This window comes from Convolutriloba macropyga, chromosome 3, assembly GCF_964194025.1.
Source record: "Convolutriloba macropyga chromosome 3, txConMacr16.3, whole genome shotgun sequence".
Classification (NCBI taxonomy): Eukaryota; Metazoa; Xenacoelomorpha; order Acoela; family Convolutidae; genus Convolutriloba; species Convolutriloba macropyga.
This window is the reverse complement of record NC_134470.1, coordinates 2,368,743-2,384,835: the sequence shown is the minus strand read 5'-3', so window position 1 is coordinate 2,384,835 and position 16,093 is coordinate 2,368,743. Positions and strand designations below refer to the sequence as shown.

At 36.3% G+C, this 16,093-nt stretch overlaps 1 protein-coding gene across 2 annotated transcripts in view; it reads right to left on the bottom strand.

Annotated features, from left to right (window-relative positions):
* Positions 1-415: 415 nt before the first annotated feature.
* The window catches only part of LOC142335865 (huntingtin-interacting protein 1-like), a 107,271-nt gene continuing 91,593 nt past the window's right edge, over positions 416-16,093 (bottom strand). Inside the window, exons 23-25 of one of the 2 annotated variants that reach the window (XM_075384195.1) lie at positions 10,705-10,943; positions 10,242-10,303; positions 416-840 (exon numbers count right to left, since the gene is read on the bottom strand). In XM_075384195.1, coding sequence (XP_075240310.1) covers positions 724-840; positions 10,242-10,303; positions 10,705-10,943 — 418 coding nt within the window. In that variant the 3' untranslated portion in view covers positions 416-723. The remainder of the gene's footprint in view (positions 841-10,241; positions 10,304-10,704; positions 10,944-16,093) is intronic. The other variant, XM_075384196.1, reaches the window with a different exon arrangement.

Sequence of the window (16,093 nt, the reverse complement as noted above, 5' to 3'; positions counted from 1 at the left end):
CACCCACTTTTCTCGCTCTAACTCTCCGAAATATAGCATGAACAGAAAACCACTCTTTTTTCAGTTCTTCAGCAATTTGACCTAAACACTTTCCACGCATTTCACTTCCTGTTTCAAATACACTCCAAGAAATCTGTCGATCAAAAAAGACGCTCCACCAATTCCTCTTCGAGTCGAAAAAGACAGCGCCCCAATGCAATTCAAATTCTTTGAACTATAAGAAAGAGCGCCTAAATAATAGCCGTTGAGAGGCTGAAGGCGGCTATTAATTATCAATACAGATATTCTACCGGGTAAAAAGAAAAGTTCCCCAAATTTTGTATCAATGGTTGACTACAAAAAAGTCGAAACACGAAGTTTTGATATTACCAACAATCATGTTTTAAATGTAATGAAAACTAGGATACATATTGTCTAAAAAACTATTTTCTAGATTCCAATAAACCGTTAATGAAACCAACATTAAGATATCATGAAGTCATTTTTACTGTAGTTTAAGCAAAGAGGCTAAAGAAGCATGACAAAATTAGAAATAGTTTTAACTAATCAAGGTGCAAACTAAAATTACCCCTCATGCTAATATTTCCAGTGTGTCAGTTCAATGCTAATAAGACGATACTGAGGAACTACCGAGTTTAGTTGCTACGACCACGGTTCATTTTATTTGATCTTCGTCCGTCTGTAAGTCTAAAATGTGCCCCATGTCATCATCTGATGTTCTGTTTATTCCTCCCCCTGTTCGGCAGCAGCAGCGGCCGCCAACTTGTAGTGGTGCTTCCTCAAGTCCCCCAGTTTTGCTCTCTCCCTTTCCACACTCGCCTCCAGCTCCATTAGTTTGATCTAAACGCAATACACAGTGTACTTTAATTGAAAGTATCATCAGTCATACACGGCAGATTTCCAGAAACCAGCTCCGATTGATTCTGTTAACCCGATTGGGTATACAACAAGCAGCGCAGAACGCAGTCAAAAAATTAACATGAATGAATGAACAGAAGATCATTTGAAGTAATCGTGACGTCATATTGTCGAAACAAAAATCTTGACGAAATAAAAACATAAACCGACAAATGGCGGAAGAATTGCTCTTGAACGACAGGCGAGGCAGAGGCTGTTCATTCAGGGGCTGTAGCCTACATCAATTTTTCTTTATGGGTGCAAAAAAATCCTGTCACCGCCCGGGATTCGAACCATTGACCTCCCGAACCGTGACCCCAAGCACTACCAACTTCTCCCTCAGCACCTTATTCTTGTTCTGCTGCAACCAATTTATATTAGCAACAAGCTTTATTTCGGAGTGAGAGCAATAGAGATTACTCAAAAATGAAAAACGAAAGCTTGAAAAAGTCACTTGAGAAGTCAAAGAATGTTCTAGAAGAAAAGCGCAAAATGTCAAGCGAAAAACTTGCATAAAAAAGACACACGTTTACAATAATTGCTATGAACTTCGTTCAAGAGCAATTAAACAATCCAGCGAACAACAGCTCAGCTCAGCTCTCGTTATCGCAGCTGTTTGTTACTACCTAATGAACATTAGAAACACACTGTGTACCCTAAAAGCTAATGCCTAACGTTAACAAACAGAGAAGTAAACGTTCGAAAAGAAATTTCATGTTGTGGATTTATCTGCTCCAGCTAAAAAGAATTTGTATAAAACAAATAAATTTCTTCGGGTAGTATTGGAGTAGTAAATGAGACTCCCTCAAGAAGCCTTCATGAAGCTCAATCGAGAGCAAATGTATGATTTATACAAGCAAGTCTATGAAAAACTAGAACACAAAGAAAAGTTTATAGAAGATTACATTGATTCTGTCCACCAAAAATTATCCTGCCTTGGGAGTAACGAGACGAGCTCTAGTACCACCACGCAAGTATCAATAGAGGAACAAATGGTAAGAACGTTCCCAATAATAGAAACCCCCGGAGGCAAAAAACTATTTCGGGGAGAAGCATTATCGGAAAATTAGAAACCGACAAAACTATTCCAACCGATATAACAGTTCATGCATATAGAAGCTCGACGAGAATCGAAAAATTGGAAATACTGAAAAAATACCCAGAGAGAAAAATGAAAACAGTAATATTGCAAGATGGGACAAACAGTTTAGTCAAATTCGAACGCAAACCCAGAGATGTACTTGAACAATACAAACAGCTGGTCAAATTATGTCGGGAAAAATTCAATCCAGACAAATTTTACCTGATGACAGTAATCCCGCTGCAAAATACAAGCGCCAATATGGCAAAAAATAGGATGTATGACGAGTTCAATGACTTCATCAAAACTTACTACGAAAATGATCCTGATATCAATATTTTGGATATAAACAAATGGATTAAAGAGATCGGAGCAAAAACAGATAACATTGGTCGTGAAATTGATTTAACGGACTACGAGAACAGCGAGTACAATAAACTGTATCACGACAACATAAATTCACATAAATTATCGAAGTGGTATTCCTTTTCTAAAAAACCATCTAATGCGAATTCTATTGGACACTTCCGATGGTCGGATCTTGAAAACCCGAGGGACACATCCTACTTATGCCAATACGACAAACACTTTCATCTCTAACAATTCAAGCTTTTAAGAAAAGTCGTCGAGAAACCCTCTTGTAAACAGACAGTACTCTAACACCTCATATGCATATCCATACAACAACAATGCTTTCTATAGATATTTGCCTTACTAACGTGAACTCTGTTGAGGTCAGAAAAAAGTAGAAAAACTTGAAACCCTCCTTATGATCAACAATAAACAATATTTGTTCATTTTGGCTTCCTTGCTGCTGTTTGAGGCCTTTCTTCGTCCCGCGTCTCTGACAGCAATGGGGCGACCACTATGGGCATATCTGAACTGTAAAAACTTTTTCTATTCATTAAAAATTAAAAGCCTTGCTCTACGACGTAGCGCTTTGATAAAATTTAAGAAATTTTTAAGTAGTTATGTTCTATTTGGATCATTCATTTACCTGTTAAATTGTGTTGATGTTGAGCGTAATCCTGGGCCACCACTAACCTATGAAAATTTCCTCTCCGAAATAAAAAAAACTTAAAGATCCATTATGCTTCTTTCAATTAAATTACCGGAGTTTAGTCAATAAAAGAGAACAACTGAAAAAGATGCTAAGAGAATGCACAAACAATACCGTATTTGTTTTTACGGAAACATGGTTGACAAATGAAGATGACATTAATCTATGGTGCATAGACAGCAATTACTATTCGTGCTTCAGATGTGACCGAATATCTGAAAAGTAGAAGGGGGTGGTGTAATGCTTCTAATCCCCAAAATTTTCCATCCAAAAAACCGTAATGATTTTCCAAAAATGAGCAAAGACTTCAAAACACTTTGGATTGAGCTCACTCTACCCTACAAAAAATTTCCGCCACTGCTTGTGAATGTTGCATATAATCCTGAAAAATCTAAAACTGAAACTTTCTCGAAAAATTAGCATTGCTAAAAGATTACGGAACACCAAAATTTTATACTTCGCGATTTCAATATAAATTATCTTAACCCCAACGAAAGAAATAAAATGGACACAATTCTTGTACCTTATGGTCTATCAGTAGTCAACAAAACACAAACAAGGGGGAAAAATCTGATTGATTTTGTAATCAAAGATGATGAGCTGCCTCATTCCAATATTTTTACTTTTGAATCGCCCATTACATTGTATCACAAAGCTATTGCAACTAGCTATGATAACTAGTGTAACTATAAATAAAAAGCAGCCTCCAAGAAGAAAATTATTTTTCAACAAACCAAAATATTGTGAAAATTTATACCTACAAGACCTGAGAGAAATTGATTACACCTTTACACGGCATCTGACGCTGAAGACATGTATCGTATTTTTAAGAAATTTTTGCCTGAAGTTATCCGCTATCACGGCCCTATAAAAACGGTCTTCATACGGACTGAAAAATCCAACATTAAACTAGAGAGCAATGATTTCATAAAGAGCATCTTTAAAAAAGCAGATTCGGAAAAAAAACAAAATGGAATATTATAAACGACTCAAAAAACTCTACTAAGTTTTCCCAGAATATCTTCTGCCACAAAAACTGTTTTGATGATGTTAGTACTGACAACTTCAAAATTGCCCAATTACTCAATTATAAATTTTCTCAATTAGGTGATTATATTGAAAGCGCTTGCAACTTTTTTCCCACCAACTATAGGACATCTAAAAACAGTTTTGATTTTAGATTCGTAACCAAGTCTTATTACTGACTCTAAAAAATTTAAACTCAAACAAACCATCAGGTCCTTTAGAGATCCCATCATGGGCTCTTAAAGATGGGTTTTTCTTTATAGCTGATCAAATTAAATGGCTTTTTAACCAACTTTTAGCTAAAGGAAAATTTCCTGAAGATCTTAAAAAGGCTGTTATTACGCCAATTTTTAAAAAAGAGACTCTTTGCCTGAGAATTACAGACCAATATCAATTACAAGCTCAATAGCAAAAGTTTTTGAGCGCTTGAAACTTAAATATCTTGAAAAGTTAATAACTTAATGGGAATTCAACGTGGTTTTTTTAGTAAAAATCGAAGCGGAATAACAGCCGACTATGAAGATGACGCGGCGATTTAAAAATCATTCAAATTCAACAAGTCACTTTTTTATTGTTTCCATTGAGACTCGGGTCAAAACCTACCATTTAAACAACTCAAAGCAAATATTTTGGTGGTAGGGGAGGGAGCGCGAGGGAAGAGGAGGGAATCAAAACCACTAGAAAATTGACCATCACACACAGCACACCATCATACTCAGCAACTTCGGTGATCATTCACGTCGCGGCTATTAAATCTCCAAAAGAGCTAATTTCCCTGTTTTTGTGAACAAAAAGGAAAATGTTCAGCGGTACAAAAACGTTCAGAGGAACTATTGGTGAAACGAAAAACAGCATAAAAAGACCAACAGGACTGCAAACAAGATTTATAGGCTGTAGGATATAACACAACTATAATATCAGAACAGCTCCGAAAAAATAGACCTGCGTGCCGAACAATAAAGATAGAACCAGATTCAGAAATGAGTTAAAAATTTGCGCAAAATTTGCGCTAAAAGTTTTAGCGAAAAATTAATTCGGCTTGTTGAGAATAAGAACGGCTTTAATATATGTAAAAAAAACGAACAACGGCTTGAATATATGTATTTATACAAGCAAAAAAAACAAGACGATCCAAGATTCCGTCCATCTAAAATTCTGCATAAAAACATACTTTTACAAAAACTGCTTCACACTTTGTTCGAGATCAATTAAAAAGAACTAACAACTACAAGCCGATGAATCTTGATTACTGGGGTTCAATTCACTAACAGACATATTTTGCACAAAAAATATTTTAGTCCAACTTCTTAATAGAACCTAGCCTTTTCAAGTTCCGAAAAATCTCTGATCACTTGAGGCACTCTCAAAAGTATGAAAATTTAAATTTACTTCAGCTCTTATTTTTAGACACTTAGCATCAAGATGCAATCAATTATGTTCAGCTGCTTGAAGTTGCACGTGCATAGCACTATTTATCACAAATAACGAAGAGTGAAAAAGCCACTCAATATGTCACACCGGTCAAGCAAAAAACTCCAAACTATTCGTTAGTCAAGTAGCTTGCTAACAAGTATTCAAGATAACCCCGAAAAGCTACAAAGAGAGCACCGCCATCAGCTATAAAAAACATAAACCGACTAACATCGGACAGATTGCTCTCGAATGACAGCCGGCGCAATTTAATTCAGTGGCTGCTCGATAAATTTTTCTTTATGGGTGCAACATCAACAGACGGTAGGATTTGAACCCTGATCTTCTCAGCCCGATTCCGTAACATCCCTGGAGGTATTAACCAATCGGCTATCAGGGATATTCTGAACAACAAACTTTATTTCAAAGTGAGCAATTGAAATCACTCAAAAACCAAAAATTGCGTGAAACAGCCACTAGAGAAGTCGAAGATTATTCTAGAAGAACGCAAAAAAGCAAAAAAAATTGCATAAAAAGACACACGCTTACAATAATTGCTTCTCATTGAGAGCAATTAACAACTCGTCTGGCGTAAAAACTAGACGTAAAAGACCTCATTAATCATTACATTCCACATCAATATTGATTGCCCTTCAACACAAACCTTTGAAAGAATTTTTTGGAGTCGCAAAACCTATCGCACAGACTTAATTGTTTTTACTAACGCAACTTTTGGTCTATTGGATTCGGCGACATAAAGATATTTGAGTCTGCATGTAATTCTCAAACATAGCCGCAGATTAATGGAAATTAGCCGCAATACACGCTTGTGGCCTTCCATGAATTGAAACAACTAAAGAAATAAGATAAACATATCGACCACCAGTCCTTTAATAGACCACTAGACTTTTTGGTTTAGAATCGGATTGTCAATTTTATGACACAAACTCCCTATAAGGAAAAAGCCACAAAAGAGCTCTTTCAAAATTGATATTCAAAACAAAAAACTCAAGGCTAATACTCAGTAATTAGGGCATATCAGTTTGGCACTACTTAGATGCACACTATTAACCTTTAACTAGTAAATATTGATAAAAATTAAAGTTCCATAAATGAGTTCAGGAGTCATTTTTTAGTGAGGTAAGTCACGCAATTGACCTAAAAGCAGAAATGACGTCACGTAGACAAATTTTAAGTGCAAAACAGTAGAAGTCATCGAAAAAGTCAATTCCAAGAAGTCAGGTCGTAAGAATCATCGATGGAGACGACGAATTAAAAACATAGCAGGACAAGTCCTGAAATACAATCCAAGGAATTGAATGAAAAACAGACATAATGTACCTGACCTGCAGATCAACTGAACAATCCCAGCAAAAAAGACGAAATCTCGAACGTTGAGAAACTAAAAGAATCAAACTTAATAAAAAAAACAATTATTCCTAAAACTCTTGAAGCTTTTAACCTGAAGGCTATTTATGACACGATGCAATATAGTCATTAACTCACGCAAAAGACTTGAAAGAGATTAATTTGACACTAAAAGTAGATAATCTCGAAAAAAATGACAAACGCTTCAAAAAGGAATATGAAAAATGCTTCAAATGAAAAGGAAAAATTTAAAGAAATTTTTCGAAAATGTGTCTGGAAAAAATGTTCAGATTCATTTTTTCTCGGTGGAGTTCTGTCTTGTAACTCATCTGCAACATTTAAAAAGTTTCGTTGGCCAATAAAGATAGTTAAACTCGGAAAAAAATTTGAAAACTATCAGAAAAACTTAAATTGCAAGATTTATTTAAAAAATTACTGATATTTGCTATCTAAAAAAAACAGGAAAATATTTTGTTGCCACTCGAAACTCAGCAATAACATACTAGCGAACTCAATAGCAGCAAACCCCAGGCCACTGACGAAAAAGACTAAAATTTAAGGAAGTCAAAGAAAAAATTACAATTCGAAAATCGCTAAAATTTATAATATCAAAATCTTGAAACACATTCCCCAATACCACTAGAACCTATGAAGTAACCTATTATCAAAACCTAAAGGAAATGTTTTGGCTGTTCATGTTAGAGAAACCTAAAAATTGACAACAATTTTCAAAAATTTGAAAAAATTGGCTTATGCCATGGCCAATAAAAATTTTGCAGTAAACTATTAGCAAACCCTAGACGAGATTTCTTGCCCCCTGGAGCTGGAGAACTCGAATAATGACAATTAATGTCAGAAAATTGGAAAAAACTGCAAGTTTTTATCAAAAAAATTGGTAAAATTGGTGAAGTTGAAAACCATTCCATTACCACTAGAAACTATAAAATAACCTATTATTGTGACACCAAGAGCTGAAACAACAAAAATATTCAAAAAACTTGAAAAAATTTTAAAAATTAGAATTAATTACCGTGTTTATGTTCGGTGTAGCAATACATATAGCTCTTAAAATCGCCATAAAAAGTAACTACGTCTTGCAAAAGACCTTTACCAACTTTAACAAACCTCAATTTCCGACTGGTCTAACAAAAAATCCGAAAAAGACGAAAAAATTGCAACATTTTGGGCTCAAAAACTTCTGAAAATGACCTGTTAACCTTGAATTACGGCCTTCCCAGTAGCTTCACCACTCTAAGTACTTGAAGAACTACTAAACGCGGCTAAGGGCCTCTAATGAAACTTGATGCCCGCTGAGCTTTACCTGTTTATCCCGTTTTGAAAGCTCAAAGTCATGAAAAAAGGTGTGAAAACATCTTACAAACATAGCCGGCAGATTGCCGGAATAGCTGCGAAAGAATAGACCTGCGTGCCATATAATAGAGATAGAAACAGATACAGATCTAAATTGGAAAAAAAATCGACGCAGCTCAAAAAACTAGGCTAAAAAACATTCAGCGATAAATTAATAAAGCTTGTCAAAATTCATTCCACAGACGCCTCTTATTAGGGAAGTTTACTGCACATAGGAGTTCCTTTGACCTTAAACAAATTCAAATTAAACTTGAGTTTTAAAGTGCAAATGTCATTTTATTGAGTGAGGTAAGTCACGTATGATCAAAATCTAATCACGCAAATAACCTAAACACTTTTGCTAAAGCGAGTGAGAAATGACGTCACGCGCGCAAATGCCGTTAGTGAGAGGAAGAAGTCATTCAGAAAATTTGACTTCAGCTTTGTGTGAACAAATGTAAAACGAAAAAAGAGCGTCAGACGACGAAACAAAAAAAAACCAAGAGCACGGCAATATAGCTACGCTCAGCTTACAGCTTCGCAGCTATAAAAATAAAAAAAGACAGAGCACCAATACAATCCAATTCTTGGATTGTAAAAAACCACGATGTCCTTAATAATAGCCGCTATCGCTTCGCGGCTATTAATCACTTAATGACCGGGCTTTATTGGTCAATGACAATGACCGGGTTTTATCGGTTTATCCCGTCTCTTTTGATTTTGCTCAAACGCATTCACTACATTCACTTCGAACGCATTCACTACATTGCGTAATTCAGTGCGTGAAAAAACTTAAAACCACTCGCTTTTTCGCTCCACTTCCTGTTTCGGCGTGACTAAAATCACTACTCCAATTTGACTTCAAAAATCATCAAAATATGTGAACAGATCTTAAGACAGCGCCCCAAAACAATTCAAATTCTTTGAATTGTAAAAAAGACCACGATGTCCCCACTATCGCTTCGCGGCTATTAAACAGTAAAGAGTGAAGCAAAATAGTCGCTCAAAAGGTCATTTCTGTACATTTTTTATTTTTGTACCTTTTAGCGGATTGAGTACTCCCGATAAGTACTTATCCATACGTTCGCAATGAAGCTGCTAAACATGCACTTCAAGATGCCTCTTAATCATGCTAAGGAAATTCTTTAGGGAGCTCGTGCGATTAATACATTGATCTCTGGCTCTTAAACGACAGCTTAGCGGCTGGCTTCGTCAGTTTTTAGACAGCATCTCAGCGAGAACTAGCTAATGCTTCATTGAGGGGAGTAAGCGGATTGTGAGGGGCGGGCGGGAAGGACTATCCCCATGAACAGAGCGCTGGGCGTATCATGGGGATATTTTGTGCGGCTGGAATGAGGCGGAGGTAGAGTGCGGGGTTGGAGGAAGTATTGGGGGTTGGATTGGGGGATGGTGAATTGGGGGTATAGGGGGGGGGGGGGGGGGGGTGGTTTAGGTGATCAGACAAAAAAAACTATCAGATAAAAAGTGGAGCTTGAAAAATCGGATTTAAAAAGACCAGTAAGACTAACAACTGCTACAAACTTCGTTTGAGAGCAATTGATAACTTTTCTGAAAAGTGTTGAGAAAACTCATTGTATTGAAGCAAATTAAGTCAGCAAGCTGAATAAGTGTAAAAAGCTAAGAAGCTAACTTACGACAAAATTTACTACTTCCACCATCACGGCTAAAAAGTCGCAGTCAAATACCATAACATTTAGAACGAACATCAACTTCGAATTTCAAATCACTCTCGCGTTTCCGCCTGAGTCAAATGGAGCGTGAACGCAAATTCCCTCCTCCCTCCCCCACATCGGTAATTTATCGTTTTGAGAAGAGTGCGCCCGTGTTTCCAAAGGTAGGGGGGTATCTAGATAACTGCAAAAAACTTTAATACCTCAGCAGTTCGACCCCGATTACCGATCATTTGTTGAGACAACTATTGCGGAACAAACTATTACCTCTTATGCAATTGAATACTACAAGTATGGGTTGCAAAAGACACACAAACAGATATAGAGAAGGAGTGGGTGTATGAAATGTGATACTAACGTGGGATTCCATTTCTGCCTGTTTGGCCTGGTGCAAATTAAGGCCACTGAAATCCATCAGGGCTGAAACACAACAACAACAAAGGTCATACACCCAACCCTACAAATATCAACAAACATCATCGCTGCAGTACTCTTACACAAAAAGGTCACAACTCTCAACTAATAATTCACTACAACAGACCATTTCATACTTCTCACTTTATATTTATTCTATTAGAAGCATCCACAGGACGGTAGAAAAGAAAACATGACCCCGACAAAGGAAACACGCTCGTTATATGATACGCCATATAAGGCTGCTGAAATGCCATAATGCTTTCTGCAAACAGTAGCGTTCCCAATCAAAATGTTTCGGTATTACATGTCGCAGAATATGCAAATATGCAGAGATATAGTTCGAGAACTATCGAATCGAAAAAAAATCGAAATAATTTTGATCTTCAATTCTGTCAAAAACTAACAGCTATTGTCCTCCAGATTCTGTGCCTGTTGGCTTGCTGCAATCACTTCCCCAGTTGCTGCCTGGACCTGTTTGGCCAGAGACGCCACCTGGTTGGCTGCAGTGACAGACTGTGTGGATGACTGCTGCTGGACTCTACATGCTAGCACAAGGTGTGCAATCGCAGACACAATTCCCTTAGCACAAGCATTGATTGCCACAAAGCGACCGTTGCCTTTCATGGCCGCGTCTGCCGTCTCCCTAAAAAATCCATTCTTTAAACATAGCCAGCACATTCCGGAAAACAGTCGCCGTTGTCCCCCCCCCTTTATGCTAATCGGGATTGAAACAACAAAAGAAGAACATAGCCAGAAGATTGACTGACTAATGCACTACGACAATGAGGTGTACAAAGCAAAAAACGTGATCGAAAGGTAAAACAACTGCAAAAAACATAGCAGGACTTGTCGTAAATAACAATTCAAAGAATTGAATAAAACCAGGACCTTACTATCAATCACATGAGAAGAACCAATCTGGATGGTCATTATTGCAGATAACCGTACATACAGAAAAATAAATAAAACAAAAGAAAATTCTAGAAAAAAAGTCTTCATTGCTCTTCTTTTAGAAAATCAGTCTGAGACATCAAATACGATAACATCTAAATTACTTTTCACACGCAAATTCAAAACGCAGACACCAGCTTTGAAGAATAAAATTTTTACCATTGAAGTAACCCACTTAACTACTCTATCGTGACTCCTGCAGCAAAGTCTTTTTACCACTACAATTGAATTTCTCAATGAACTTCTCGATTAAAGTTAAAGAAGCCAAGAAACACGTGAACAGAATTTAAAGACAGCCGCCAATTAAAATCTTTTTGAACGTGAAAAGCAAAGCCGAAGTTCACCGGAAGCAACACGAAGTAGATATTCAATTAGGCCCAAACCAACTACTCATTCGAACTACCCAAAAGTTAAAACATCTGATCCCAATTTGCTACCGATCCCAAGAACTGGCAAAAAAAATTGCCAATTTTGAAAATTTGCATTCCTAAACGGATAAAATAGAAAAAAGCGACAAAATGGTACATACACAGAACAGCGGAAAGAGGACGAAGGAAAAAATCAAAATTATTCACAGAAACATCAATTAGCTATATAAAAAAAGCTTTTTCAGAGAAAACCTTCTAAGAAAGCCAGTTGACTTCTTCTGCTCAATCATTGACTCTTCTAGAACATGGCATGGATGCAATTAAATATAAAAGAAGGCAAACAACAAAAACAAAAAAAACTGTCATTTATTTCCGGGAAAATGTCCTGTCTAACCTTCCATTATCAGCCATCAATAGTAAAACCCATTGAATAGCTTTTAGTTAAAGAGTGAAATGGAATAACTGCAAAAAAAAGGCCACAAAGTATTCAAACAAAAACAGCTCAATTTTCAAATCAACCAAATCGGAAGATGTCTAAAATCAGTAGAGGAACACGTTCAAACAAAAAAAACGAAAAGTGTAACACAAAATGAAGCAGAATATTAAAAAACTCAAAAAAGCGTCAAACAGAGCAAAATGGCAAAACAAAATGGCTCGCGATAGCATATTGAGATCTAATAATTGCTACACATCGTCAACAATGCTTCCAGACGTTTTATGTTCAATACTAATTCAGATAATGGAGAGAAACACTTTCGGCTAGATCTGGAAATCAGAGCTAAACCTGAAAAAAAGCTGTAGAAAAGCTGCATATGAACAAATTTTATTCACTTTCAGAGTTTTTAACACATACTTATCTCGCTAATGAGGTAAGAAAAAAATTATTTCACTTCATTTGACTTTTTATCAGAAATTGTAGGGCGGTGTGGTTAGAGTTTGGAGAGCTGGACGGGAGGAAAGTCCAAATCGCCACGTCTAGTGATTGAGGTAGGGGAATACCATGAAACTATCTCCTCAAAACAGATTTGGTGAATTGCGTTACTTTTTAACACACTTCTGAGGACGAAAGGTCGAATGGTTCGGAAGCGAAATCGGTCAAGCGCGAAATCTTTTAAAAAGACGTCAAAATTCGTCCGAGAAAAATTAAACATCGCCATAACTCCTCTTCAAGTCGTAGAAACATCGCCTAAATAAGTTTTTCAGAGGTTGACAGCTGCAACTAGAAACAACTTGATCGCTGAAAAAACCCCTGTTAATCTGTTAGTTCTACACAAACTAGGAGAAAAAACAAAATCAAAAGATCTCACTAGAAAGCTGAGGAGACTTCGCATCAATGATAATCAATGAAAACAACAAAAGAGAGTCAGGATCAAAAAATTCAGTAGCTATAAACTGATACAACTAGCTAAAGTACTTAATGCCTTATTAGAAAGCTGGTGACACCTATCATTAAGGACTAGGCAGCCAAGCAAACAAATCGCAAAACAAAAAATCACTAACCTTATGAAACAAACTGTCAAAAGTCATAAAAACCATCAGCGATGGTCTGAAACACCTGAATGAATTCACTAAGGCCGTTTTAGAAAACCGACAAAAACTGCCATTACTGCGTTTATGCAGCAGTACATCAGAACGAGCGAAACTTACTCTTATAACTTAAAAAATCAGAACCATTCGATGACAAATAAACAAACAGACCTGTAATTAATTAAGCTTCAGCCACAGAACAACAAATAGACAAATCAATTCCTAAGAAGTGTTCTCAGGCTATAAAACTAATGGCTTTGAAACGGAACCATTAACTACCGTAACCCTCATTTATGCCGCTCTAGGAAACACTTCTCATTAATTCCATTAGGTATCAGGTCAAAAAAACGACAACGAATACGGGTAAAATTGAGAAATTTACTTTTTTTCGAAAAAGTAGTGTTAAAGTCGAAGTAAAACTAAATTAACTGAAACTATTCAATATTTTTCTTTATACCTCATTAGAGAGCTTATCAGATTTTTCAGTAAAAACTCTAGGTGAAAAAAAAACATTGAAAAGATAAACAAACAGGGGACAAACTAAGAAACTCACTAAAAACTTCAGAAAACATAGCACAAATGTCATTAGATGCCCATTGACACCTAAAATTGATTTGCTAATTTTTTACCAACGAAGTAACCCACTTAACTACTCTATCGTGACTCCTGCAGCGAAGACTTTTTACAACTCAAATTGAATTTCTCAATGAACTTCTAGATTAAAGCTAAAGAAGCCCAACAAAAATGTGAACAATTTTAAAGACAGCAGCCAATTAAAATCCTTTTGAACGTAAAAAGCATAGCCTAAGTTCACAGGAAGCAAACCAAAGTAATATTGAATTCGGACCAAACCAACTACTCATTCCATCTACTCAAAAATTAAAACATCTGATCCCAATTTCTACGGATCCCAAGAAATGGCAAAAAAATGCTAACTTTGAAAATTTGCATTCCTAAAGGGAAACAAATAGAAAAAAAGTGACAAAATGGTACATACACAGAACAGAGGAAAGGCGGCGAAGGAAAAAAATCAGAACTAATATTCACGAAAACTTCAATTAGTTAAAAAAAATTTTCAAAGAAAATCTTCTTGGAAAGCCAGTTAAGACTTCTGCTCAATCATTGACTCTCCCAGTACATGGCATGGATGCAATTAAAAATAAAAGAAGGCAAACAACAAAAACAAAAAAACTGTCATATAATTCCAGGCAAAATGTCCTGTCTAACCTTCCACTATCAGCCATCAATAGTAAAACCCATTGAATAGCTTTTAGTTAAAGAGTGAAAAGGAATATCTGCAAAAAGAAAAAAATCAGACAAAAACGGCACAAAAAAGGCCACAAAGTCTTTACAGACAAAAACAGCTCAATATTCAAATCAACCAAATCGGGAGATGTCTAAAATCACTAGAGGAACATGTTCAAGCAGAATATAAAAAAACTCAAAAAAGCGTCAAACAGGGCTTAATGGCAAAACAATATGGCTCACGATAGCAAATTGAGATCCCATTAATTGCTACAGATTGTCAACAATGCTTCCAGATCTTTTATTAATTCAGATACACTTTCAGTTAGATCTGGAAATCAGAGTTAAAATTGAAAAAAACGCTTTAGAAAAGTTGCATATGAACAAACAAATTTTATTCACTTTCAGAGTTTTTAACACATAATTTTCTCGCTAATGAGGTACGAAAAAAATTATTTCACTTCATTTGACTTTTTGTCAGAAATTGTAGGGCGTTGTGGTTAGAGTTTGGAGAGCTGGACGCGAGGAGAGTCCAAATCGCCACGTGGAGTGATTGAGGTAGGTGAATACCCTGAAACTGTCTCCTCAAAACAGTTTTGGTGAATTGCATTCTTAGAGACTAGTAAGGCGTAAGGCTCTAAGAAAACCTAATGCCCTCCGGGCGTTACTTGTTTAACACATTTTGGAGGACGAAAGGTCGAATGGTTCGGAAGCGACATCGCCATAACTCCTCTTCGAGTCGTAGAAAGATCGCCTAAATAATAGCTTTTCAGAAGTTGACAGCGGCAATAAGAAACAACTTGATCCCTGGAAAGACCCCGATTAATCCTTAACCTCAATTGAGAACATACCCGGCAGATTGCCGGAAAATAGCCGCCGTTGATTCCAATAAGCATGATTGGGATTGAAAGAATAGAAGATATTGAAAAAAAAAGATTTTTGTACAAAAACATTTTTTAAGTCCGATTTATTTTGATGGCATTTCGTAGTTGAACATAACGTACTTCTGTTTCTTAGAGAGAGGCTACAGGGGCTACTATCAATACCAATAAGCATTAGAGAAAGTAACTAAGACTTATAGGAACGACGTTCAAATAGCGGGCATCTAAAATTGGGCTTTATGGGTTTATCACGTTTCTACTTCTGACTTCAATTTTTTATACTGACTCTGTTCATTTTGAATTGCTTTGCTGAGCAACTGATGTTCAAAATCACTTCTAACAGAATGAGAGAAGAGAGAAACTAGCCTAGAGAAGTCAAAAAGATATCACGCAAAATGTTGAAAAAGCGGCAAAATGAGGTAAAGCGAAACATTTTTTTATTCGACGAAGTAAAAAAACATAGCAGGACAAGTCCTGACGTACAATTCAAAGAATTTTCATTGACTTAACAAACAACTAGACCTAGAACGGACAATGGGTGAATTGGGAAAACCATTTCTAAAAAAATCAGATAAAAAAACAAAAAAAAAACAGAAAATCAATGTCAAAATGCTGCTAGGGAGAACAAAAAACCACTAGTGAGATATGTAATTTTGATTCTAACAAAAAAATAGGTCCAGAATGAGCTGTGAATGGATTGGGAAAACCATTCAGAAAAAAATCCGATCCAAAAAATCGAAAAAACAGTAAAAATCAGAGTGAAATTGCCGCATGTGAACAAAAAACCACTACCGAGAAACCGAACTTTTGTTCAAACACTG